Source organism: Coptis chinensis, chromosome 5 (genome assembly GCF_015680905.1).
Source record: "Coptis chinensis isolate HL-2020 chromosome 5, ASM1568090v1, whole genome shotgun sequence".
Classification (NCBI taxonomy): domain Eukaryota; kingdom Viridiplantae; phylum Streptophyta; class Magnoliopsida; order Ranunculales; family Ranunculaceae; genus Coptis; species Coptis chinensis.
Genome location: NC_141460.1, coordinates 81,977,208 through 82,005,124, shown reverse-complemented (window position 1 = coordinate 82,005,124; position 27,917 = coordinate 81,977,208). Strand labels below are relative to the sequence as shown.

At 35.9% G+C, this 27,917-nt stretch overlaps 3 protein-coding genes across 4 annotated transcripts; 2 read left to right on the top strand and 1 right to left on the bottom strand.

Moving 5' to 3' along the window:
• Nucleotides 1-44: 44 nt before the first annotated feature.
• On the bottom strand, nucleotides 45-1,314 carry LOC147499303 (phosphoglycerate mutase-like protein AT74). 2 transcript variants are annotated; one of them, XM_086561137.1, is made up of 2 exons: nucleotides 727-1,314; nucleotides 45-659 (listed from the first exon to the last, which is right to left on the bottom strand). In XM_086561137.1, the coding sequence occupies exons 1-2, from the start codon at nucleotides 1,160-1,162 to the stop codon at nucleotides 247-249; spliced, it is 849 nt and encodes a 282-aa protein (XP_086417263.1). In that variant the 5' UTR covers nucleotides 1,163-1,314; the 3' UTR covers nucleotides 45-246. The 2 variants fall into 2 exon arrangements, with proteins under 2 accessions (XP_086417263.1, XP_086417264.1); XM_086561138.1 differs by having other exon boundaries at nucleotides 45-650; nucleotides 727-1,295.
• A 6,057-nt stretch (nucleotides 1,315-7,371) lies between these two features.
• On the top strand, nucleotides 7,372-7,980 carry LOC147499302 (uncharacterized). The gene has a single exon (XM_086563453.1). The coding sequence runs from the start codon at nucleotides 7,372-7,374 to the stop codon at nucleotides 7,978-7,980; it is 609 nt and encodes a 202-aa protein (XP_086419579.1).
• Nucleotides 7,981-8,840: 860 nt separating this feature from the next.
• LOC147499301 (protein NRT1/ PTR FAMILY 5.11-like) lies at nucleotides 8,841-15,294 on the top strand. Its single transcript, XM_086563452.1, has 3 exons — nucleotides 8,841-9,512; nucleotides 13,735-13,787; nucleotides 14,308-15,294. The coding sequence occupies exons 1-3, from the start codon at nucleotides 8,841-8,843 to the stop codon at nucleotides 15,125-15,127; spliced, it is 1,545 nt and encodes a 514-aa protein (XP_086419578.1). The 3' UTR covers nucleotides 15,128-15,294.
• Nucleotides 15,295-27,917: the final 12,623 nt, after the last annotated feature.

The window sequence follows — 27,917 nt, the reverse complement described above, 5'->3', positions numbered from 1 at the left end:
ACCATGGTTTATTTGATCAACAATTTGCATAGTGGAGAATTATCTTGAGAAGCACACTCCCCTTTCAATTAATATATGTATACATGAATGATAATTACAGACGAAAGAAACAATCAAACCTAGACACAGAATGCGCAAATGGTCAATGCCCACAGAAACTGGATTAGAATATCGAAAATACAGATGGAACACACAGAACAGATATGATGGTTAAGCATTATTCAAGCAAGTTCCCTACGAAATAACTCAATTAGCAGAATCATTTCCATCGCTGTCGACATTGTCATCTGAGTCCGGTAAATGATCAAAGAATTCATCAAGATACCAAGGACATTTCTCATTGGAGTCTCCTCTGTCAGACCTTGCCCTCCATTTCTGATCAGCTATCATCTCAGGAGATAGTCCCCATTGCTCAAGTTCTTCATCAGTATGATGTATAGCCAAGCTGTATTCTCCTCCTGGTCCCAATTGCATAACTCGAAATTCAGCATTACCAGGATTGTTAAGGCGCTCAAACTGCTCCACAGTCCATTTAAACCATTTCATAAGGAAAACCCGCGACATTAATCCATGCGAAACGATCACCAAGTTGATCTCATCACAAGTGTCAGTGTGTAGCCTGTTATTGTCTATGTCCCTCCATAAGGACTCTAGAAAACCTGGCCAGATTCAATATATAAATTTGTAACACGAATATAATGGAAAAAGCAAAAAATAAAAGCTTACTAGAAATGCGATCATAAACATCAGCAGCAGATTCACCATCAGGGAACCGAAAAAAGAACCTCCCAAACCTCTCCCTAATCTCCTTAATAACCTTCATCCTTTCCTCAACTTGAAAGTTGCCAAAATCCTGTTCCCTAACTCTACATTCCTCTCTAACACCAATAATCTTTTCCCTCGAAAACGACTTGCCCATTTCTCTTAAACTCATTCTAGTCCTCTCATAAGGTGATACATAGAAATAAACTTTCCAATTTTTAGACATCCCGTTTTCCGAAACCACACTTTCAATCTTCTCTCCTGCTATTCTAGCTTGGCTTTGGCCTAATGGTGTTAATGGTATTTTGTAATCAGGTGTTGTTGTATATGCTGCACCATCTATATTCCCTTGGCTTTCTCCATGACGGACTAGTATTATTCTTTTTGGTAATGCTTTCATGTTTTATCACTTGTTTTGATCCCTCGTTTCTCTTTATTTATCAAGACAGATTCGAATGTTGTCAGATGGACGTGTCACGTGTGAAGGGGTCGTATTTGGTCGGTTGCGTTTTGAAACTGAATGGAAGTTGCCGAAAAATGATTGATGGGTTCAGACTTCAGAGTTCCGACCGAATGCAGATTTAAAGGTGCAATTTGTAGAAGCCCATGGATTGAAAAACTAGGTCGCTTCTAATTTGGACAAAGCCCAATTATAATTTCGGCCCAAGTCCACCCTAAATCTATCTATCTATAGATAATTCTTCCGAAATTAGTTGAAATTCCTAATATAACATGGGTTGAAATATTATGAATTTCAGTTGTTGGATTTGTCGGAATTTCGATAATTTTGAAATTCCAACCTATGTTATCCACATATCTAAAAAAACAAATAAAACTCTTTTGTCAAACAACAAAATCATTTCACTCGCTCTCTCTTGGATTATATTGAATAACACAAATTAAAAAAAATAAAAAATTTGATAACATTAACGCATATATGGCCACATTCGAGTTAACCTTCTTAGATACCCTTGCGTTTGAGATTTGGCATCCCACTGTTATTACTTTCGTCAGCCTAGTCGATATTGGCCAAAAGTTATTTGCTTGAATTGGTACAGAATTTGAGAGAATCTGCCTTGCTACGACAATTTGCTTGAATTGGTATATTCTAATTCTAATTATTATTCATTTTTGTTTTAGGATTCAGGCTTTTTAACCAACTTTGATACTATTAATGTTGTAGTAAGTATTTTATTTTATGTGTAAATTGTTATTTATTTAGTAATATAAAATGTTTGTCAATGTATTAAAAAGAAGATGGGGATGATTATAATGATGGAGACCACCATCATCTCATAGTTGATTGTAATGGTCATTTAGTTCAAATTGAAAAGGAGATGGTTAGTGTAAACCATTTTGTGCGGGACGGCTACCGATGTAAATTTCCAATTCGAGCATTTGGTTGAGTATTTGGCTGAGGTGAGCTTATCTATATTTAGGGCCCGTAGGGCCCCCATCCTACGCTCTAACTTGTTCTCTCAGCTTATGACGTGGATCATCTAAGAGATAAAAGCCTGTATGCTGATTTACACAGCAACATCCGACCTCGTTGGATTTAATCTAATATAACCCTCCCGATCGTCTCTCTCTTCTCGCTCTCTTCAAAATAATCCTTTAAAATCCTCCGAATTTAACTTTAAAACATTACCTTTAAAATAAGAGAATTGCTAGCGTCCTACCTCTTAAAGGGGTAGGACCATCCTTACCCACATATAGACAACAGAAATGACCTATACACTTATTGAACAAGTTACACTCTCAAACCATATCAAAAACAATAAATCAGTGAGTTAACTCGTCTTCTTCTCCAAAGTTCAAACTGCCCCACTTGTGATGACCCTCCACCACCGGCATCAGCCAAATCAGTTTACATCCGATTAAGCCGGAACATCGTCGGAATCTTAAACAATGAGACCTCATAAACAATTTATAGATGAGAATTGAGAAGTTAATTGGTATAATGGGGTTAGTGCACTTTGGATTTATACTTGGGTTATTTTAGCCATTGCGAATAACGACCCAGGTTATCTTTCTGTGAGAACATCAACCCCCACTGATTGATGGTTAATTCAGTTCAAACAAACTCTATTTCCATGAATAAATTTGTTAAACTTAATGAGTTTAAAATGGTAGTGTGTTGGTATTTTGTTCAATTTCGTTTATTTTCCAGTTTACCATTTTTGGGTGCTTGTTCAATTTCATTTTGTTGTTCAAGTGACCATTCTCTTTTGCTAATTGTGCTGATTTGTTTTGACGGTGGATGAGAAGTGAGAAGGGAAAAGTCGGAAAGAGAGAACAAAGAAAGATGCTGACTTCTTTCTAATCTTTTATGCCTTTTATTAATTCCTTTGAAAACACTACACAAGGTCGAAACATTACCAAGTTACTATTTTTCGTCAGTTAGTGGGTTAGGATGGTCCTACCCCTTTAATAGGTAGGTCGCTAGCAATCCTCTTAAAATAATTCGCCAACTCTATTTATCACAACTGCTCACAACTCAAATCTACTAGCAGGATAATCTTTCTCATCTTAGTTTTATAACAGTTTCTTTTCTCATCTTTTTCCTTGATCAACTCCATTTGTAAGCCTTTCTCATGTGTAAGCTTTCTGTTCTATGCAGTCTCGACCTTTTAGAGTCTCTCTTTTCTGGCTACGACGAAAATGGGCCAAGCTTGTAAGTTTTTTTTTTTTGAGGTTATAATGTGTGTCTGTGTGTGTGGTTTTCTGTACTCTGAACTTGAAGGTGTGCACTCTTACTAAAGCAACTTTGGAAGAAAAGTGGCCAGCATTCCGTTTTTTTAGTCAAGTTTTAGAAGCCCATTCAAATGCCCTATGAAAAAGTTTTCTAATGGTTGTTTCTTGATTTTGTTTTTCAACTTTTGTGGGGAAATTTTGGACTTTTCTTTACTAACTTTCCCAAGGAAAAAGTTGTAAGGTGGGTCTGTTTTGCAGAATGGCAAGGATGTTGTGAATTTATATAATCTTGTGGTGCTTTATGTTTAATGGTATATCATATTTGTTATGAGATGGTTAATTACAAATATCTAATAAAATGTATGATATTGTTCTTCTACTATAGTGCTGTACTAGATAGAGTATTATGCACATTCATATTTGTGCATTTAATTTTGTTTGGGAAATAATTGTGCAAGTGCCAAAAACAATGACTGCGGCTCAAGAGATGAGCATGCAATTGAATGTTGTAGAACTGTCTTGTTGGGGTTTTGGAGTTATACATTCCCTTCCACACTATGACTTTTGGATTTCTTTGTTCCAATTATGAAATTTGAAAGTTCTTTTAGCGAAAAGCTGTTTTTTGACAATTAGAACCTTTATTCCCAAATCCCTTTTTCCTGGGCGAAGGTCGTAATTGAACCTAAGACCTTCCACCCAACCTGTAGGCCAGTGGACACTTTCATCTTACAGAACTGGGGTTACCCTTCACAAGTATAAAAGTTACATCTCTTTGTTTTATATTCTTTGCAGGTTCTTTGAAGAATTTGAAGTGCATGATTTTGCAAGGACAGGAAGCACTATATTTTGAGGATATTTTACTTTTTTGTATATTTTATTGTGTTCTAATGTTGTACCAAGTCCTGCTGACAACAGTGTGAATCCTCACCCATGCATACTGTAAGTTCTGTTTAACTCTAACAGCTGGTTCTCTTGGGGTGTGTGTATGTGTTATTTTCTTATTTTTTTAATGGAATAAAATTTGGTTTCTGTTGTAATATAGTTATTTCCAGTCATGGTACGTGGTATTAAGGACAGGAAGCACTATATTTTGAGGATATTTTACTTTTTTGTATATTTTATTGTGTTATGATGTCGTACCAAGTCCTGCTGATAACAGTGTGAATCCTCACCCATGCATACCGTCAGTTCTGTTTAACTCTAATTTGGGTCACAACTGGTTCTCCTGGGGTGTGTGTATGTGTTATTTTCTTATTTTTTTAATGGAATAAAACTTGGTTTCTGTTGTAATATAGTTATGTCCAGTCATGGTACGTGGTATTAAAACCTGCCAGATGCAAATCCTTAAAGCTTTAATATTAACTTTTTATTATTCACGGTAACTTGACAGTTTTGTGCAGTGGATTAGCTAGATATTTGGATCTTGCTTCCGTAGTTCCACGAGTATACTGGGACTTCACTCTTACATCCAAGTACTTGTAAGAATGATGCTCTGATTGTGTATCTTAATTTGAATGATGTGATATAAGCTGGACATATTCATGCATTTTACGTTCATGCCTTCTTCTTCATAGCCTCCCAAATGGCGGATAGGGGCAAGCGCCCCATGAATCCTTGCGAGGATCCTTCAAACCATGAGAAGCATAATTCTGATCCAGTCCAAGATAGGTTGACCCTTCAACCACCACCTGCCTTTCGGGTACTACTTCAACTTCTCACACTTTTCTATTATTTTGTTATGAATTTTACTACTATTCGTACTTGTGCGATGTCCGTTGCTCCTAATTATTAACTTTTTTTGCCTTCTTATGTATTGCTTAGTATTGACTTAATCTTTTCTGATTTATCTTTATTAAGTAACCCACCCGACCAAATATGGATAAGGGCAAGCGCCTAATGCACCCGTCTGAGGAACCTTCAGACAAAAAAAGACGTGTTAACATTCCCCCCGAAGATAGGCTGAATCTTCAGCCACCTCATGCCTTCCAGGTCTTACTTCAGTCACCTCATGACTTACTATCTATACATCATTGCTTTGATGCATTCCTCTTATTTTATATTTCTTTATTGTTCAGCGCCCAACGGATGACATTCCTTCCTCTCTTCAACCGTCGTCTGGTGCTCAGGTCAGCTTTGTCAATGTGTTTTATTCTACCATCGTTTACGATTATTTCTCCACCAAACTGTATTATAGTGTCTATCGTGTTACTATAAAGCTCTTACTTTTTGTCTCATTTTTTTATTGATTTTATTTTTGAAATTTCATATTGTTGTCACTACTCCAACACATTTATTGCTATTGTTCATTTGCTATAGATATTAACAAAAAGAATGATGGCACAACGTGTTAGAAGGGAACCAGACAAACAACTTAAACAAAATAACTCGCGTTGTTTGTTTGCACAATCTACCACACCAGTCTTACCCGGTTTCTAGCGGCTGCCCGAGTCCTCACAAAATATCCTTCCTCCAAATCTACGTACTCCGCCTCAAGCTGTGAGATGCCCAACTCACCATAGCCCTATTACACCTATTTCGCGATTCGAGCTACTCACTTCCTCTGAATCTCTTCAACGAGTCGTGGGACATTATAATCCTATAAGGCTATTTACAGATGTCCTCCCATCACGTGCTCAGACTGATTCTGCTATAGGTCATCAAAATACAAGGTATTTAAATAGGCAATTATTTGTTGCCTATATGATCTTGACTTTTACAATAAACTCTTACATGTATTCCCTACAACGTATACCCCCCGAGTCTTCAACCTCATCATTACTTCATGCGATACCACAGCCAACAACATCAAATGGTGCTTCAACATCGCATCACCAAAATGCAAGGTATATGGCTGTTCTTATCGAAACCTTTATCATTATTTGCACCTTCGTCTAATTTGCTGACACGTTAATATAACAACCACTATATTTGCACCTTCGTCTACTTTGTTGACACGTTCGCTATTATGTAGACAACAACAATATGATGGAAATGATGACATGACAGACGATGAAGATGATGTACTTTCTTCTAATGTTCTTAACCGTCAAATTGAACAAGGACGTCACTCCTTAGGGGAAATGAATGTTCAGTGTCCTTTCTGCCATGCACTTCATTGGAAAGACGAACGGTTGAGTAGATCGTCGCTTACCAAATCCTCGGTTTGGGACTTGCTGTTTGCAAGGTAAAATAAAAATGCCTCCATTGCAGACGTTACCTGCTGCCCTTAAAGCTTTGTACGAGGGAGATGATCGCAAGTCAAAGTCTTTTAGAAAGTACAGAAGACAATACAATCAAGCATTTGCATTTACAAGTCTGGGTGCTGATGAACGCGTCTTTGTTGGTCGAGGTCCACGACCTTTCACTATACATGGAGAATTATGGCACCGAACAGGGGCTCTTATTCCCGATCCAGGCAGACAGGCAACGTACTCTCAGCTCTATATTTATGATCCAAGTGTAGCATTGGATATTCGACAACTTCGGAATCCTAATCTGGATGTAGATGTTCTTAGGATCCTACACGAAACTATGCTCCAATATAACCGTTTCTCTGACACTTTCCTCCATGCATACGAGGTTCTTAGGTCGGCTTCTGTTGGGAATGATGAAAATCTCAACATCCATGCTTATTTACATTACAGTGCAGCCACTGACAGACGCCACTACAACTTGCCATCAGCTGATGAAATTGCTGTTATTTTACCCGGAGATGGCAGTGAGCGGGACAGTATGCGAGACATTGTGATTTATTTTAAAGGGGGAAATGAATTTGTTCATATCAGTGAATGTCATCTAGCTTACTTACCTTTGCACTATGTGTTGATGTTTTCTCATGGAGAGCTTGGGTGGTCACCAGATCTGAGGCGTTCGGACCCCTCGACTTAAGCCACCACTGCTGACCGCCTCACACAGATGGACTTCTATTCTTACCTGTTGTTTCAGCGCCCCAATGAATATTCTTCTATTATGCGAGGGAAAAAACTATTTCAGGAATTCTTAGTTAATGCATGGGCTGCCACCGCGAACATTCAAGATTACTACAGATTTAGGCAAGATGTACTTCGTGCTGAATTATATCAAAATCTCACTGATGTCCCAGTAGAAACCTTAAATCCAGATCAAGTTGGAAGGGGTGTAGTTATACCAGCATCATACGTCGGCAGTCCAAGGCATATGTCTGAGATATTCCAGGACTCAATGGCTATAACTCGGTTCAACAACCATCCAGATATATTCCTCACCATGACTGCGAACCCGCATTGGGAGGAAATTATTAAGGCCTTGCAGAAGAACGAAACTGTTATTGATCGATCAGAAGTGGTAGCCCGTGTGTTTGAACTAAAGCGAATAGCCTTAATGAGAGAGATCAGAGACAAGGGTGTGCTTGGTATTGCTGTTGCACATGTTTACACAATTGAATTTCATAAACGTGGTCTACCACATATGCACGCCCTTATATATCTTCGACATCAAGACAAAATTTGTGTGCCTGCTCAGGTTGACCGCATTGTTTGTCTTTGAATTTCACGATCCGGATCTTGAACCGAATTGTTTCGCGACTGTTATCAAATGTATGGTTCATGGGCCATGTGGCTTAAAAAAATCCAAGTTGTCCATGTATGGTAAATAGGCATTGCAAAAGTCGGTATCCCCGCTTTTCGAAAATGTTACGACCATGGATAAGACCGGATATCCTATCTACCGTCGTCGTGACAATCGCAAGAAATATAATGTTAGAGGGCATGAAGTTGATAATAGGGATGTTGTTCCATACAATCCTTATCTTTCTAAGATGTTCGATTTCCATATTAATGTCGGTTTTGTGTCGATATCGTTGTGTCAAATACATTCACAAAGTACATTTTCAAAGGATCTGACGGACAACAATGGTGTTCAATGACTTGGATGAGATACAACAATATTTAGATGCCGATATATATCGGGCCACCTAAAGCGGTTTGAGGTTGTTCGGGTTTCTCTTCACCAAGAGAAGCCGGCTGTTGTGAGATTAGCACTTTATCTCCCTGGAATGCACCGAGTGGTTTACAATCCTAACGAATCAATGGATGCTATTATCTTAAGGGCTCAACAACAAAAGTCAACTCTAACTCGCATTTTTTTCAAGCGGTGCTTCGGATCCCGATGCACGAGGGCTTACATATCAAGAATTTCGAACATTATGTTTTAGAGTAAAAGGTGGCATAGATGGACAAAAGGACTCAAGCACCTGCTATTGGCGAGAATGTACTTTGCAAGTCATAACTCGGTGGCGGTTTTATTTGCGGTTACTTCTAACTGTTGTAAAAGGTCCGCAATCCTTTGATGATCTAAAGAGAATTGGAAATGGTCCTCCGCTTCGTACTTTCAAAGAAGCGTGTGTTATGCGTGGACTTCTTGAAGACGACAGCGAATGGGTGCAATGTTTACAAGAGGCTACAATCATGCAAACTGGGTATCAACTTCATCGACTTTTCTGTACTATTCTCACGGAGTGCAATCCGGTGCAACCCGAAGCCTTATGGAATGAATTTTGCGAAAACATTTGTGATGACCTCCCATACAAGCTTCAAACCATGTTCTTCATTCCTCATCCTACAGATGCCCAGGTACAAGATTATGGCTTATTTCTCCTAAATGATATTCTCTACGAGTCAGGTGGTAGAACTCTTGCTCATTTTCCTACAATGCCGCTCCCAATTAGAAATTGGAGCTTGGTTGTTGGGAACAGACTTATATGGGAGAAAAGGCAATTTCAATTTGATCCACACAATGAAGAGGCACACGCCAATGCCATCCACTTAAATGCTGAGCAACACTTTGCATATAGTGAAGTGATAGATTCAGTAGCTCATAACAGCGGACGACTATTTTTCTTGAATGGAGCAGCCAGCACAGGAAAAACTTTTGTTTACAACACCATTGCTGCTGCTTGTCGTACTAAAGGACACATTGCTATTATGGTGGCTTCATCCGGAATAGCTTCTTTGCTATTGGCAGGTGGTCGGACTGCTCACTCAACCTTTTGCATCCCATTAGATATTATGGATAACTCTGTATGTGGGTTGATAAAACATAAAATGAATAGTTTACCTACGAAATGAACGATGAACTCAAAACGTAAGTAAACTAAAACTATCTTAAGATCGTATATGTTTATCAAAGTTTCTACTCTCAATTCTATCGAGATAGAGTGGAGTAACAAATTCGTTCCACTCCTAATGCTCTAGCATGGAATGTTTTCTAGTCTAATTAGTCGGTCTTAAGTCTAATGAGAGCTTTACGAAGGGTGTTATACTACGATACCTATATGAAATTGATTATGTTGAATTTAACTACTTAATGCTATGGGAAATATGATTGTTTTTGAATCTAGATAAAGGATTAGGGGAATCGAATCCACCTCGAATCCAACTTAATAACCTAGCATAGATTCTTGTATCTCGATTCTTACGTTCTTACGGCAAGAAATTCGAGTTATAATCCCTAGTGTTCATGGCATTTCTACCGAATACTAACTAGCATGTGAGGTCGTCCACCCATTCTCATGGCGAATCACGACCTTCTAGATTGGAATAGATTCTACAATGCTTCTACACTATACCACTAAGTTTTCATCAAGGCTTCATCAACCCCTCTAATGGAGGTTTTAGCCTTGAGTCATCAAACCATAATTTCCCATTGAATTATAACTACACATCATATTAAAATTCTAACTTAACTAAATTAACCAACAATGTTTCAATCTACTTAAACTACGAAATGATAATCAACAAAAATTAAAACTAGATCTATAAATTGAGATGACAAAAATCGAAATTGATAAAATAACTATTTTATTTATCTAATCAATCAAGAACAATGATTCAAAGACTTAATCTAAAACAAGAATTGAAAATGGAACTAAAACTTAATTAAAATACTGGAAACTAGATATAGAATTATCTATATTGTTTTAGGTCTAACTAGCTACCATTAACAAAGAGCTAAGCTTTGGTTTTTATACTTTCAGATCCAAAAATCGTGCATGGGCTTGGAGCCATGTTTTGGGCCAGAGAATCAGGCCCAAAACCCAATACTTTCAGTCCAAAAAGGCCTCTTCAGCTGCAGTTGGCTTCAACAGACTTTTCGTCCACTTCTGCTCCTCTGATTGGATCAAGGCTTAGACCATTGGAAAGCTCTTTCCGAGCCGGTCGTTTTGACATAAGGCAGGCCCAATTCCGAGGTATGAGTCCAAAGATATGGTCTTCGGACGTTCTGTTGACTTTGTGCACTGTTTCTGCACGCGTGGACCTTGACTCTTCATCTTTTGACCGGGCTTTACAGAGGCTTTGTCTTCTTGAATCTTGACCTTTAATCACATAACTCCTTAGCAACCGACCTTTGCTCATTTATCTCGCTAAAGTGGCACATTTCTGCACATAATGGACTTTTACGCTGAAATGCATAAAACACGTGTCGGTATTAACTCTTAATTATTACTCACATAATTGGTCTAAAAGTATGACTGTTACAGGGTTAACACTACAGTTTTGGGCTCTTATCATGGGTTCAGTAAGCGTTCACCACAAGCTGAATTATTCAGACAAGCTAACCTAATCATATGGGATGAGGTCCCAATGCAAAACAAGTTACGTTTGGAAGTCGCTGATCGCACAGCCGTGATATTCGAGACAATGACAACCCATTCGACGGGATTACTGTGGTTCTTGGTGGTGGCTTCCATCAATGCCTACCAGTTATACCCAGAGGGGCCCGAGAGCAAATTGTTCGTGCTTCCTTGCGATGCTCTTTTATTTGGAATCACGTCAATGTTCTCACCCTGGTACATAACATGAGATTAGAGCGTGGAACTTATGAGAATTTACTATTTGCAGAGTTCTTAACAAAGGTACGAACATTTATGTCATAATTTATAATATTCCTCTCTATTATAATTCTCATAATATTCTATTTCACATTTTATGTCATCAGGTTGGAAACGATCCTGAAGCGGTTATTGAGCTACCCTCAACGATCCATCATTACACACATCTTCAGGACCTAATTTATGCTACTTATTCTCATTTGGATGAAACTTCCACTGTCACCCCTGACTATTTAACTGGAAATTACAATTCTTTTCTCGAGGAATGATGATGTCAATGACATTAATGCAAAGCAGACTTTTACGTATGTTGTTCCTGGGAGAAACTATGATTTTTCCGGGTCACGACAAGTTGGATGAGGCAGATGCAAATAATCCAAGAAATATTAATCAGTATCCAAATGAGTACCTAAACTCACTTGATCCCACGGGTCTGCCACCATTTCGACTCAAGCTAAAAGAGGGTTGTCCAATAATGTTGCTGCGCAATATTGCCCCCAGAGATGGGTTATGCAATGGGACTCGCTTGATGGTGTTGCAATGTCAACCACACGTTATCTGGGCCAGAATTCTTACAGGTGAAAAATCGGGTAACCGTGTATTTATTCCAAGGATCTCTTTGTCACCATCCTCTTCAGATTTTCCTTTCAATATGACAAGAAGATAATTTCCTATCCGTTTGGCTTATTCCATGACTATAAATAAATCACAAGGAAAATCCGTGAAGTTTGTGGGAATTGATCTTCGAACGGAAGTTTTCAACCATGGCCAGTTATATGTGGCATTATCTAGGTGCACTTCCGCAGCCCGAATAAGTATTATTTTACCTCCTAACGCTGAAAAACTTACTATAAATGTTATATACCCTGAAGTCTTGCTTTAAGCATTTGTCAGGTTAGTGTATAAGTAGTTTCTTTTCCTTATTATTAGTTTTCTTTTCTTTTCAAGGTTGTTTACATTTACTTATTCAATAAGTCCATCTATTGGCACTCATTTTATTTAAAAACTTTACTTCTTGCAGTTGAATAGAATTCAATTTTTGTTCACACTAGCCAAGAGTCTTTCACAACCAGTTTTGCAACGTGGTCAGTTTCTATTTACTTTTACTATAACATCACCTTCTGTCTTTGTTTCACTTCGAATATTTAGTTCCTTCTTTTGCTATATAATATTTTCACTTTCTACTTACGCTCTTATTTAATGCTTTCCAAGCAGACATACAAGACAATTACTTAATTCTTCAATTAAGTGTTCTTCAGGCATGGGATTTACAACAGAGGTGCTGACCTTGGCAACTCAAATTAAGGTCCTTGTGAAATAATATCATTATCATTATTTCTGTCATAATATTCTCCTCAGGGCATACTTTTGTGGGGTGCTCTTACGGCCCCTTCTTTGTAATATTTTGCTAGATTTCTCCTTAATGTACCCTCACTTTGGTGGAACATTGTTTTATCTATTACTCTATTATGCTTCTCATATCTTATTGCTATATGTTTGTATTGGTGTTGTTTTATGTTTAAGTACATTTAGAAGATGGACGAAATTTCGCATCTTCATATATCCATTTAATGCATTTCTGTTGATACACTTGCTAGATTCAATCACAGATAATTGTATGCCCAGCCTTCTTACAGGATTCAAAACATTGGAGAGTCAAAAATAACCAACGAGGTTCTATCCAAACTTCCTGCAGATCATGGTTTTCTTCTTCGGCTGTTATTGGTAGTGCCGAAGGCGCGCGTAAGCCTTGCACCGATGGCGCATCGAGGTCTCGTGGCCCGTAGGCATGGGCATAACTAATAACTGATAACTGCCCAATATCGTCATTGAATCGAGCTAACCCCAAATTTTGTTGAACTTTATATGAGAAAGGTACGAAAATTTCAGTATTTGTGTGCGTGTGTTCATGCTCTTATTTATTTCTCTTACTTATTCAACTCGTAGAAATTCTTATTAATCTGTTTGAAGATATGCCTCAAAAGAGACCATGTATAAAAATGGAAATTTTTAGGCTCTAGATGATATCTGAAAAATAGTTGTTAATTGTTCCAAATTTTGTCATGGGAGTCAACAAGACTGAGATAAACTTGATAAGGTTGCTTAGCGCGGCACGTCATCAACAACATGAGGCAAAGCTCATGCATGTAAGTAATACAAAGTTGTTCAGTACAATCATGTATGTGAATTTATTAATTTTATAATAATTGGAGCTCAATATCTTACTCCATTATCATTGATGGCTGATGCCATTGACTCTTGTAGTATGTGGTAGCGAGATGGCAAAGGACATATTGTCGAGATAGTGAGATTTTATTTTTAGTTGTGTTCAATGTTTTCCTTTCAGTCTTTATGTACATTTTTCATGAATGCATATCAAGAGAGTGATCTGAAGAATCTTTCTGTCACAGTGGCTTACATTGATGAAGGCTGCGATAAAAGAGTCAGAATGGACGGAAAACAAGTCAGTACCTACAAAGAGCTTGCAAAGACTCGTTTTGGATGATGTGCAGAGTGGTTAACTTCTTTTACATGAGCAACAATGGATTCTCATCAACCAGAACCAATTCAAGTAAGAGAAGTATATATATTTCACTTCTTTTGAGAATGATTAGAATTCCGTAGTGCATGGCAAATTAAAAGAGGCTCATGTTCTATTTTGTTCATTTGTTCCCACATTATGCATAATGAGTGTGATTCTATAAACAAAAACACCCTGATAAACTGAGCAGAAGTCCACCTTTGCTAGATCATAACACTATAGGAGTAGGACCCTTCAATTCATTTCACATAATTATAATGAGTCACGACCCATGCATTAGAATGCTACTACTGATCCACAAATCCAGTTGCCGCACGAATTATATATCAAGTTTAGTACAGTTTGCACTTGAAAAAAATGTCACTTACTAACTACATCGGTAATGCTTAGTATCTGGAAACTAATAGACTAACATACTAAAAAAACTTTTAATCCTTGTCAGGTTCCTTGACAAAGCAATTAGTTCAGAAGTTGTCACTTCAGATGATTTAAGGAATGATTGGGAAGTTTGTAGCATTACTCAGGTGGAAAAAGCAAAGGCAGTGTTGCATTTAGCTCCAATTTGGGCTACTTGTTTGATTTATGGCATTGTATTTGCACAGTCCTCAACCTTCGTCACCAAGCAAGGCAGGACTATGGACAGATCAATACGATCGAACTTCAAGTTACCAGCAGCTTCCCTCCAAACTTTTATAACCCTTTCTGTTGTCATCTTCATTCCCATATATGATAGAGTCTTTGTTCCTATTGCAAGAGCTATTACCGAGAAACCCGTAGGAATAACAATGCTAAAGAGAATTGGTTGTGGAATGTTCTTATCGGTGATCGCCATGGTGGTGGCAGCTGCAGTAGAGAAAAAAATGCTTCAAGTTGCTATAGATTCTGGGCTACTTGACATTCAGACAACAATGATTCCCATGAGTGTGTGGTGCTTGGCTCCTCAATACATTTTGTTTGGGATTTCCGACGTTTTTACTATGGTTGGTCTGCAAGAAATCTTCTATGATCAGGTTCCAGTTGAGCTCAGGAGTCTGGGTCTTGCCCAATATTTAAGCATATTTGGAATTGGGAACTTCCTTAGTAGCTTCCTCATCTCTGCTATTGAGATGACAACTGGTGGGAATGGGTGGGATAGCCGGTTTTCAAACATTGTCAACCAGGCGCATTTAGATTATTTTTATTGGCTTCTCACAAGACTCGGTGCAGTTGGGTTGGTTGCTTACTGGTATTTTGCAAAGTCATATAGATATATAACAATGTAACTGGGTAAGGAAAAAATAACCTGTCTTTATCTTGGCACAATTTTCTACTGCTTCTGTTGTTTTTACAGTTGTTCCACATTTGTATGTGTATCGTAGGGGGAACTGGGATATAGAATGTCTCGGGGACTCTATCTTAGGATATTCACTGCTATATCTACGATTGGATCTATGTTGTTGTGCTTATAATGATTTTGATTACCGGAACGATCAATTATATTTCTTAGGGTTAACTAGTATTACTCCCCTAGATGGGAAATTAGGGTCTCCCCCCTAAATACACACAAAAAAAAAAAGTCAAAGTGGGTTGACCGAAATTTTTTTGTGTGTATTTAGGGGGGAGACCCTAATTTCCCATCTAGTGGGGGGGGGGGGAATCCTAATTGGCTCATCTAGTAGGGGGGTAACACTAGTTCACCCTATTTCTTATTTGTGTTATAGCAATAACATTCTACACAATTATAAACGCTGTAGATTTGTAACTATAACAGTATTTGGACCGACTTTGTTTCAATTACGATTATGCAATTTTGTTTATTAAAATGATTTAGCGTTAACATATTTTCATACTTCGTTGTCAATGGTGGAATTACATCCCGTTAACATATTTTCATACTTCGTTGTTTCTGTTTATGTACGTTTGACATCTTTGAGTATGTTGTTTCCTAACCACCTTAACAACAGAATAAATTTTTTGGAGTTCCCACAGTGTTTTTGTGTTGTCCATGTCCAATAGTGATTGTAAGCAACAAACTTCTTCACGCCAATTAAATAAGACAAACAGATGTGTCGAGGTAGCGCCGACGCCTCGTGGGCTGTAGGCACAGGCATACTCTAGTATCTATATATGGCTGCTTACAGTACTCTCCTCCACATATTGTTGAAGCAACCATTTTACTTAGCTTACAAATCTCACATTATAGCGTGAGCCATGGGTAAGACATTATAGTTATGGAATCAGTTTCTTCTTGTACAAATTATAGCTTAACTTTTTTTTTTCCCTTTATGAACTCATATGTCACCATAGTACAAAATATCGCGATAAATACCGAGATTTCAGCAAAAGATATATAAATATCGCGATAAGTTTATATATATACAATTATAAATATCGGTGATATTTCGACAATACTTGTGATATTTTAGGAGATATTACGATATTTGGGGATATTTTGTTTATATAACAATTTTATTTAATATTTGCCATTATATTTCAAATAAATATAAATGATATATCGTGATATATCAAGAAAGTTCCACAATATTTATGATATTTGTCGATATTTTAGATATATCAACGATATTTTCATATCAAACAATGTTAAATATCCCTAAAGAAATTGAGTATCGATAAACACCCGTATACTGATATTTTGTACTACTAGGTATTGCCTATTCCGTAGCTACTTATTATGCTATTTGTGCATTAATCTTGATACATCTAACTGATCAAAGTATTTTCAAATGTGCGGGAATTTGTAGACATTTTCTTTAATATTGCTACTACATGTTGGTTCACATACTTCTTTACTAGTGTTTATGGATGCCCAGTGATGCATAATAGTATGGGGGAATAAATGCAATTATTAAAATAGTGTAGATCTTGTTGTATCTTTGATGCCATTATTATTTTTTTGTTTGTATAACGGATTAACCTAATATTCAATCCTAGAAAACAATTGAAATGATAAAATTATATTTATCAAAATTTGAACACTTTTAACTCTGTATCATTTTCTTTGTTGAGCGCCCAAGTATTCATAAACCGTAACAAATATATACTTCTCTCCCAATATTTTCAACCAACATTAAATCCATTTCAATTTCAATGGAACTATAAACTGTAGTAATTCAATTCTCCTATATTAAAATCCATGAAGGTGTGTTTTATGTAGTCGAGATCCCATTTAAGATGTCGGATATGCGTAAAACCTGGCCTCTTTGTACTATAGTAATTTTCTAGACATTGGTTGACCACCCTTGATTGTGCAAGGTAAGCGTCCCATATAAGCTTCCACTGCATCCGAGGAATTAAATAACCACAATGCTAAATAAAACAGAAGGCTTCAGACTACTAATATCAATATTAGTGGAGGTGACTTTAAGTTTACACCAGATCTCGCACTAACAGTAAAAAAACATCTCCATCACAAAAAACTTAAAGTGTGTTCTTTCTTCGACAATTTGCAATATCTAACACCTTTCAAATTCAAAAGTGTCAACATACTTGCTGATTAGCCCCCAAGAGATCATAGTGAGTTCCTCATTTCAATAAAAGCCGACAAAATCAGTTGGTCGTCTTATGAGGTTTCCAAATTGTTGAATGCCAATGCCATCGGCACTTCCAATTATCATAAAGTTTTGACACCCACACAGTGGATTTTTCACTTGATTTTGCACAAATACGGCATTGTTGGCTATATTATTAAATGATTGACATAGCATATATGCTAGATATTGCGCCTTTGTGCATGATATAACGAAAAAAAATGAATATATATATTAGAGCAAAAGTATAAGTGAAACATGTTTAAAACAACATATGACTAAGAGCTTACTTAACCAAATTGCGACAAACATAAACGTGACATACTTGTTTAATTAGGTGTTATACATATAAGTTATATGCACCCAAAAACAAAATAAACAGGGAATATGTTGGAGGTTCTAAAGTTTAGTCTAGGGACTTAAGCATGCTACAATCATGTATTTACTGTCATGTTTCAAGGAAAGGAAAAAAAACTACGCTGGAAAGTATGTTACAACACACCTAGCCACTTAAATACACGTAACAGCATGCAATGCCTTTTGCTCCTGGTAATCATAGGTTGCTCAATCACATCCAAATAAAATATCTAACTATTTAATGAGACAAAAGCAAAAATATATGTATATATCGGGATTGTAATAAAAGCACAACCAAATCAAGATTTAAACATTAGATCACTTAAGTGTATGATATATAGTGATAGCTCTTACTATGACTGAGATATTGCTAAATTGATTTAGGTGCTCTTTGAGTTTGTAACCAATGCCTCCTGTCTTAAAATGCTTTGATAATGCGTTTGAGCTAATAATTGTCAAAACTAGGGGTGATAAAAGGGCCGGGCCGGGCTAGCCCGCCCCTCAAACCATAAAAGCCCTCATGATTGAGGGCCGGGTCAGCCCGCCCCTATTTGATATTGAGGGCCGGGTCGAGTAGGGTCAAGCATGAAAACTCAAGCCTTTAACCCGCCCCTCGACCCTCATTTTTTAGGGCCAAATGAGGGCCGGGTCGGGCCCGGTCTAATTATACTTCACTAGTTTACTATTTTTTTTGTGATTTTTTTTTAAATTGATTTAATGATATGTATATAAGTATACAAAACTAATTCTTATATCTTTAGAAAAAAATAGATAGAGATGGTGGAAGAGATGATATTCTTAAAACATCTACATTTTTCATACTTAACTATGTTGTTAGGTTGGATTTGCTTTATGTATGACTTATATACATATCATTAAATCAATTACAAAAGTGCATATATTATATTATGTTATAATTTATTCCCTATTGAAAACAAATTTAATGATTTTTTTATACAATTTAGATAATTATAGTATAATACATAAATATATATCTATAATACAAAACAGCTCAGTTTTTAAGCAAAATTATAAAGGTTTAAGTGGTGGTCCTGATTTTCTCGGGATCTGTGCTAATACTTGAAAAGTCCTATTTACCTAATATTAAAGAGTGCTTAAAGAGTCCTATTTACCTAATATTCTAAAATAGACAAAAAACTCCAAAACCTATTTACCTAATACTAAAGTGTCTGTTTGAAGAGTCTTATTTACCTAATACTCTAAAATAGGTAAAAACATCCAAATTATATTAAATCTCCAAAACCCGACTAAAAACCTCCAAAACCCCTTTTTTTCATGCAAACTCCTATTTTCTTCAGGCAAACAGGTGTAGTTATTTCACATATTAAATTATATAATTGTTTCATTATTTAAATACCTCTATAGTTTCTCCTACCGTTTGAGAAACGTGTATAAATTGAATATGGATTACAGAAGGAATTAACAGTTAAAATTGTCTACGTACACTCCGCTTCTGGATAAACAAATTGTTCTCAATACAAATACTCGGCTAAGATGATTTTCTAACGCATATTCAGTTAAGGGTATCACAATGACACTAACAAGTTCAATTTATATGTCAAAGAAAAAAAATGATAATTCTACTGTAAAAGTTAAATTTACGTGTATTCATTTAATTATGACTCAAGTGGAGTCCTATTTACCTAATATTCTAAAATAGATAAAACCCTCCAAAACCTATTTACCTAATACTAAAGTGCCTGCTTGAAGAGTCTTATTTACCTAATACTCTAAAATAGACAAAAACCTCCAAAACATACTAAACCTCTAGAACCCCGACTAAAAACCTCCAAAACCCCTTTTCTTCACGCAAACTCCCATTTTCTTCACACAAACAGGTGTAGTAATACAAAACAGCTCTGTTTTTAAATAAGTTATAAGGGTTTAAGTGGTGGTCCTGATTTTCTCGGGATTTGTGCTAATGTTTGAAGAGTCCTATTTACCTAATACTAAAGAGTCTGTTTGAAGAGTCCTATTTACCTAATACTCTAAAATAGACAAAAACCTCCAAAACCTATTTACCTAATACTAAAGTGTCTGCTTGAAGAGTCCTATTTACCTAATACTCTCAAATAGACAAAAACATCTAAAACCCCTTTTCTTCATGCAAACTCCTCTTTTCTTCATACAAACAGGTGTAGTTATTTCACATATTAAATTATATAATTGTTTCATTGTTTAAATACCCATATAGATTTTCCTACCGTTTGAGAAACGTGTATAAATTGAATATGGATTACACAAGAAATGAAAGTTTAAAGTTGTCTACGTGACACTCCGCCTCGGATGAACAAATTGTTCTCAATATATATACTTTTAAGATGATTTTCTAAGGCATATTCAGTTAAGGGTATCACAATGACACTACCAAGTTCAATTTAAATGTCAAAGAAGAAAAAATGATAATTCTACTGTAAAAGTTAAATTTACGTGTATTCATTTAATTATGACTCAAGTGGCGTAGCCACGGGTTAAATTCTAGTATATCTATATAATAAAACAGCTTGGTCTTTAAGCTCTTTGTAGTACATCTGACGGCTAACAATATATTAATCCTCATAGATATATATTAATCGGACGGCTAATAGTTAATACAGTACAATATATTAATCCTCATAGATATATATATTAAATTATATCTCAAATTATATCTCATATCTTCATTCGGATATATATCCACAGGATTATATCTCATATGATATATATCCGAAGAAGCTTTTACCTGATTATATCTCATATGATATATATCCGAAGAAGCTTTTATCCTATTTATGATATATATCTCATATGATATATATCCAAGGCTATATAAAGCTCTCAAAGATTTAGAAGTATTGAAGCCCCGACTCTCAACATCTATTTTTTTAGCAAGATTTCCTTTTTTCCTTTCTCGAGGGGAAAAAACAACAACAAAACAAAAAAAAAACATAAAAAAACATAGGTCTCATAAAAAAAAAACCAAGCAAATGGAGGATGCATCAATTAACAAAGCATTCCTCTGTCCTCAAAGCCTCAAAGGCCAGGTGCATTTACGAGTTTCAACATGTTTTGCCCAAAGTTCCACGCACGAAAAGTAGATAGATTAGTGCCAACGTTGGCGCCCAAGCAAGGGTTTTAGGGACATGGAAGTGATTGGCGATAGTTGGAAGTTATAGACTTATAGGCTTTATTGGCTAGGTTTCTATCCGGGACCCGGCTGAAAGTAAGTCCTAATTCCTAACCTCGGCTTGGGATCTAAGAACAAGTAATCTGGTGTTGGCCCCAGTGCATTCCTCCTCGTCCTCAAAGCCTCAAAGGCCGTGCATTTCACGAAGTTTCAATAGTGTTTTGCCCAAAGTTCCACGCATTTAAGAAGTAGATAGATTAGTGCCAACATTGGCGCCCAAGCAAGGGTTTTAGGGGCATGGAAGTGATTGGGCATAGTTGGAAGTTATAGACTTATAGGCTTTTATTTAGGTTTCTATCCGGGACCCGGCTGAAAGTAAGTCCTAATTCCTAACCTCTCGGCTTGGGATCTAAGAACAAGTAACCGTGTTGGCCCAGTGCACGAAAACTTGATGAACTCAAGATCACGCACACACATAACCTTCGATAGTTCCTAAGCGAGAGCTGTTGGTCAAGTCCATTTTTTATACACGAGAATCATCGCCACTATTGACTATCCTGTCCCACGTCACATGCCCAGAGCCCCAGATACCTCATATAGAGGTGTCGATCATCACTCACACCAATCAATGAATATATTTGAAGTGAGAATCATGTCCTGTTACATAACGAATAAGCCATGAATAAACTTAATCACGGACACTTCACATTGAAAGGTTCCTTTTGGTTCATATTTTTTTTTATAAGATGTTGTTAGTTTTATCATTTTTCAACCCAGTTGGTTCAAAATACTCTTATGATCCACCACTAAAAGGATTGTAGGAGGACCTTAATTTTGTCATTACGCCTTGGAGACCGAAGCTTTGTCATCTTTGCAGCCATTAATGTATGTATTCTATGTTAATGACTAAGTTACACATAACTTTGAAACAAATAGAGTTGCCTCCAAGTAGAGGTGAAGATTTGCGTATGAAGTGCTTGCTCGAGCTTTATGGACTTAAGGTAAGTTTATGGCCTATAACAACATAATAACATTAATAAGCCATTTTATTCCCATATATGATATAGTTTTACTCATGAGATAAATGGAAGTTTGTGAGTAAGGTATGGCTGATTATATCACTTTTTATCGTTAACTCTTAGTCTATATATGGAGAAAACTGCGCAAAAAAAGGGAAGCATAGAATGGGTGATGAGTGTCATGAGAAGTGGTGGGAACATTACGATGCCTCTAGCCAAGCCGAGAACATTACTATACATTTGTATTGTAAAAATGTCATTCAAGTTAGATCAATTCCAATTTAAACATATGCAATTTTTTATCATTTCCATTTAAAACTAGATGTAATTTTTACATCCATAATGACTTGAGTGGCATAGCCACGGGTTAAATTCTAGTTATAATACATAAATTATCACTCCTATTTTGGGTTTACACAAAATAATCATAGTTTACTTTTTTTTTTTTTTTTTTTTTTTTTTTAATATATATATTTGACCTCTTTTACTCAAATTACAAAATACCCCATATGATATGTGGTAAACTACTATTATTAAACATCATTTGTAGTGAAAATATTTAGTTCAAATAGAGATAATTGTGGTACCCTTTATATAATGTAAAAAAATAAAATATATCTTATCGAAAAAAAAAAAAAAAAAAAAACTTAGTTGAGGGCTGGAAGGGCCAAATGCGGGCCGGGCCTATGCTCCAGAACCTAGACCCTAGCCCGCCCCTAACAAGCATGAGGGCCGGGCTAGCCCGCCCCTCAAATCTGTGAGGGCCAACTTTTGAGGGTTTTGACGCGCATTTTTGAGGGCTGGGTCGGGCCGGGTTGAGGGTCGGAGGGCCAAATTATCACCCCTAGTCAAAACTATAAACATTTACTATATGATTTGAGTGGTAGATTCAAAATTGCTAAAAGGTCAACTCAACGTGAAAATACGTACATGATTTAAATAAAACTACATACTCCAAAGAAAACTATGCCAAAGAATTATAATTAATCAAACTTGATAATACAGGATGTTACCTTGTGAGAAACTTAACCATTGTAGCTCACGTAAGGAATGTTTGCTTAAAATAAATTGGTTGCATATACCATTGAACCTTTTGTTGCTAAGAAGAGATAGTGTTCTTTCCAATTCACTCAACACACTTTTTCCACGTCCCCAAGAGGAGTTTTTTCATCTCAATATCTTCAACTTATTTTATGCACAACACATTTAAAATGATTAGGTTTATTTATTTGCATTCAGTATGCATGTTGGCATGCCAGCGGTGCCATAAATGCGTAGGCTGCAAGAGTAAAATTAAGCAAAACAATTGACATTGGTAGTGCACGTCAAAAGGCTCTGATATAATTGAAATTAAAGAGCAAGGTGTCGCTCTACCAAACTTATGGCATGAATGCGTATTTTGGAGATTAAAATTGAAACACTACTCATTCTTATCAATATATTCATACGCAAGTATGCCAAAAGCAAAAATTGCTCACTAAAGCAACAATTACCAGAATATTTGCTTATATGGGCATACTGAGCAAAAGACAAAATCGTTTCGTTAATCTTTATTCGGTAAAACATCTCAACGTGAAAATACTTAAAATCAGAATTATCCAACGTCAACCACAACTTAATTTAAACACAAGAAAGCATCCTATCAAGAGAGAATAATGATGAACAATTGCAATGGAAGAGATGGATTGCATAGGAAATCCTAGGTACTCAATCTTGAACACTTTTTGACAACTTAACTATAAAATCAACCCAAAAAAAAAAAAAATTAACCATTCAAACAAAATAAAAATAAAAATAAGGTATGCATGACTATATATATACACACACTCAACCACAAAATTGACATATGTCATGTTTGTAACAACACTACCAAGTCCAGATTCAAACATTAACTTGCATTTAATAGAATTGCATCAGTGTCCACATTGCATATCAATGTAACACAATTGCATTAATGTAATTGTTGCACTGTATTATTAAGGGAAGTTGCAGGTATACGATTACCAGGATTACCTTCAATTCTCTCAAATGGAGAGCTGACAAATGTATAAATTTAACAAAGAGTAATCATATTGACATGCCTTGAAAAAAGAGACTTTAATGAACTGACATGCCTCAAAAGATCATAGTGGCTATGCCTCTACCGATTTTACCCACCGCCACTGGTATGAGAGTCAGATAATCCATTTACATACCAATAGCGAATCATCAGTTCATCACCTCAGTGACAATTTGTTCACATCAAATGCAAATCAAATCAAACTTCTTCAAGTGGTAATACTTTACAGATAAAGGGATACCAATATTGTTGGCACCTTCACAACCCTTGGCCAATCCACATATGTAAATATTAAATCCCTCGCAGGACCAATTCACGTGAGCTAAGTATTATTAGTAATTCTACAAATATGAAAGTAAAGCATATGCAAATGAGAGTATTTAATAAGTGTACAAAGTAACTCACCTCATAAAACCAATGCAACATTTAGAGTATTGAATGGTGGACATTATTCTAGTTTTAGGCCAATAAGCATTACCAGTTCGATCATTGAATATTTATTTGCAAATTGGACATTATGTCATCAATAGTTTTCAGTCATTTTCTTTACTAACACCCTATTTTTTTATCTGTAGGTTCTGGCAATAACCGACGGTCTACATGATGTTCTCAATTTAGAGAAGGAGAATGTTGCAATACACACTACTGTAGGTCATGACAATAACTGAGGGTTTACATGATGTTCACAATTTAGGGAAGGAGGCTGCTGCAGTACACACTGCTCTTATGACTGATCTCTCAAATGTTCCCTTTTTTTCACCTTTATTTTTTAAAGCTGAATCTTCTCTACTTTATTCTATATATTTATTTAAATTTTTTGGCTTATTAGCTTTATGACTCAGTTTATAGTAGGGGTGGGAATTTGGCCCTAACGACCCTAACCCGGCCCTGACCGACCCGACCCTAAGCCCTATAAAGCCCTCACAACTAAAGCCCTCACAAAGTTTAGGGCCGGGCCGGGCCGGCCCTAATGCCTTCTAGGGCAGGGCTAGGGCTAATATTCTAAAACATAGGCTCGACCCTAATTCAGCCCTCATTAGCCCGACTCTAACCAAGCCCTAACCGGCCCTGTTTCACACTTTCACTATAAATACACGTACCATAATTGTCCAACTCTTTGTTAAATATTTTCAATTAAAATAACATTGTCCTTTGTAATTTATCACTTACACCCAAGGGTACTTCCAAAAACTTGTCTTATATAACAAAAACTTGTCAACTTAATGTACCATGAAGAACAATGAGCACTAGCCTAATAAAAATAAGACTTTATTCCTTTGATCATCAAGTCAAAGTCCATAACTTATTATTCTCAATTTCTTTTCTCACTTATTTCTTATAAATTATATTTTTATTCACATCCAAGCCAAGTCTAAAACTAAAGATTTCCTTCCACACCATTAAAGCAAAATACAGAGCAGACATTTGTAACATAGAAACCAAAAAACAACCTTTGTCAGAAAAATAACATTTGTAATCTCAAACCTTTCTCCATCACTTGTTCAAAAGCCAATATTTTCATTTTCATATACAAAGCTTGAATCACTTTTAAATTAGAAGAAAGGTAATATTATATTTGTTTGAATCTATTATAGAAATAATTTATGATATTACAAATAGTTTAACAACTTTCATGACCCTTAACCAAAACTATTATGTTTCTTCTTTATATCTATTACTTATTCCTTTAAAATGATAATATAATTATTTGTCTATGTATTTTAATTTAAAATGTAATTTTAGTGAGGTTTGAGTACAAGGAAGAACAAATTCCGAACTCTCGATGTACTTCAGTTCATTAGATTATGGATGTACATTTTAAATTTTTGGACTTATACAGGATTATTACTAGATTGGTTGGACTTTGAGTTTGTAGATTATTGTACATTTTTGTAATATAAATGAGTTTTAAAACCGATGTAGTAAAAAATATATATATATATATATATATATATATATATATATATATATATATATATATATATATATATATATATATATATATATATATATATATATATAGGCCCGGCCCTAAAGCCTTTAAAGAGGGCTTATGGTAGGGTAAGGGATTGAGGTTTAAACTTGTGACCCGGCCCTAATATTTGAAGGGCTTTAAATGTTTAGGGCCGGGCTAGCCCAACCCGGCCCATTGCCCACCCCCAGTTTATAGTCAATGAGTTGCAGTTTCAATCATCAACACTATGATCTTGGCATTCTCTTTATGTAGGCAAATACTTTCGGGTGGACTCGAAACTGCATATATTTTATAAAAAGGAGATCACCTTCTTTGTTTCTACCCATATACCCATAGTGTTTGTCTTAGTGGATGTGGATACTAAGATCATCAGAGAGAGCCATCAATTTCTTCTTATTGCACAACATATGAGAAATCGCTTTCATTAATGGTGACGGGAACCTGTGCGAATAATTGGGAAGACAGAAGAAAAGATTTTTGGAATGAATTATCTAACTTTGCTGATGGGTTAACTTTACCTTGGCTAGTTTTGGGGGATTTTCATTGTGTCAGGTCTGGCTCTGAGAAGAGAGGTCTTCGAGCCTCTACTGACTTTGAAGCCTACCTCAGTGAGGCAGCCTTGAAGGAAGACTAGAAGGGAGTACTATTTAGCAAAAGTAGCTGCTAAGAAAGTGACCAATTCGCTTTTCAACTGGAATCGTAGCTACGGATAGATTAGCATATAAGATAGTTTATTTTTTCACAGGTAAGTCTGTTCCATTATTTATTTTAAGGTTTAACAAAAGAATTGAGATAAAAGAGGAGAAAGAGTAAACCTTCCTTTCAGGGCTTGGTATCAGCCATGTGGTAAGGTATGCAACATAAGCTTTACTTGCAGCAAAACAGAAACATAAGTAGAGTAATAAAACAGATTTAAGTGTACATAGTAACTCACCTCATAAAACCAATGCAACATTTAGAGTATTGAATGGTGGACATTATTATAGTTTTAGGCCAACAAGCATTACTAGTTCGATATGTTTGTATTGAATATTTATTTGCAAATTGGACATTATGTCATCAATAGTTTTTGGTCATTTTCTTTGCTAACACCCTATTTTTTTATCTGTAGGTTATGGCAATAATTGAGGGTCTACATGATGTTCACAATTTAGGGAATGAGGCTGATGCAATACACACTGTTGTAGGTTATGGCAATAACCGAGGGTCTACATGATGTTCATAGTTTAGGGAAGGAGGCCGCTGCAGTACACACTGCTCTTATGACTGATCTCTCAAAGGTTTCCTTTTTTTCACCTTTTTTTTTGAAGTTGAATCTTTTCTACTTTATTTTATATATTTGTTTTTCAATCATCAACACTATGATCTTGGTCTTCCCTTTATGTAGGCAAATACTTTCGGGTGGACTCGAAGCTGCGGATAGATCAGCAGATAACTTGATGAACAAAGTTGTGCACATGAAATATATTCAAGGGAACTCGATGGGGATTCACTATGAATCCAAGACCATTCAATGTCAAAGAGCATAATGATCATTTTCATATAATAACTATGATTCTTTATGGTGACTGATTGCAATTTGGTGTTTAAGGATAAACATTGAAAAAGTTTTTTGCTATTTTAAATAGATAATGAGGAAAAGAGATTTCAATGAATCAAAGGCCGGGAAAAATGTTTGAAAATGAGCAGGACGTTCATAACTATGATTCTTTATTTAATAGATTCTGATGTTATTTATGAATTGATTGTCTCTTGAAAAGTCTACAATTTGGTGTTTTAGTGGATAGATGATAAACATTGAAAAGTTTTGCCAATTGATTGCTCAGTTTTATTGTATATAAAAAATACTATATATTTAATGAGGTTTGGTAAATTGAAAAAAACCGTGAAAAATTTAGAATCTATATGATTATACGAAGCAGTAAAAAAACACTCAACATATTAAAATTCACCATTATGTTTTCAGATTTTGTGTTAAAGATTGTTTT

Excerpts from the sequence above, each read along its gene's own strand:
- LOC147499303 (XM_086561137.1), bottom strand. The coding sequence starts at position 1,162 with ATGAAAGCATTACCAAAAAGAATAATACTAGTCCGTCATGGAGAAAGC. Across the intron at positions 660-726 it reads TGTTTATGATCGCATTTCTA|GTTTTCTAGAGTCCTTATGG; the intron begins GTAAGCTTTTAT and ends GAATCTGGCCAG.
- LOC147499302 (XM_086563453.1), top strand. The coding sequence starts at position 7,372 with ATGGACTTCTATTCTTACCTGTTGTTTCAGCGCCCCAATGAATATTCT.
- LOC147499301 (XM_086563452.1), top strand. The coding sequence starts at position 8,841 with ATGCGTGGACTTCTTGAAGACGACAGCGAATGGGTGCAATGTTTACAA. Across the intron at positions 9,513-13,734 it reads TAGATATTATGGATAACTCT|TGGCTTACATTGATGAAGGC; the intron begins GTATGTGGGTTG and ends TTTCTGTCACAG. Across the intron at positions 13,788-14,307 it reads TCAGAATGGACGGAAAACAA|GTTCCTTGACAAAGCAATTA; the intron begins GTCAGTACCTAC and ends AATCCTTGTCAG.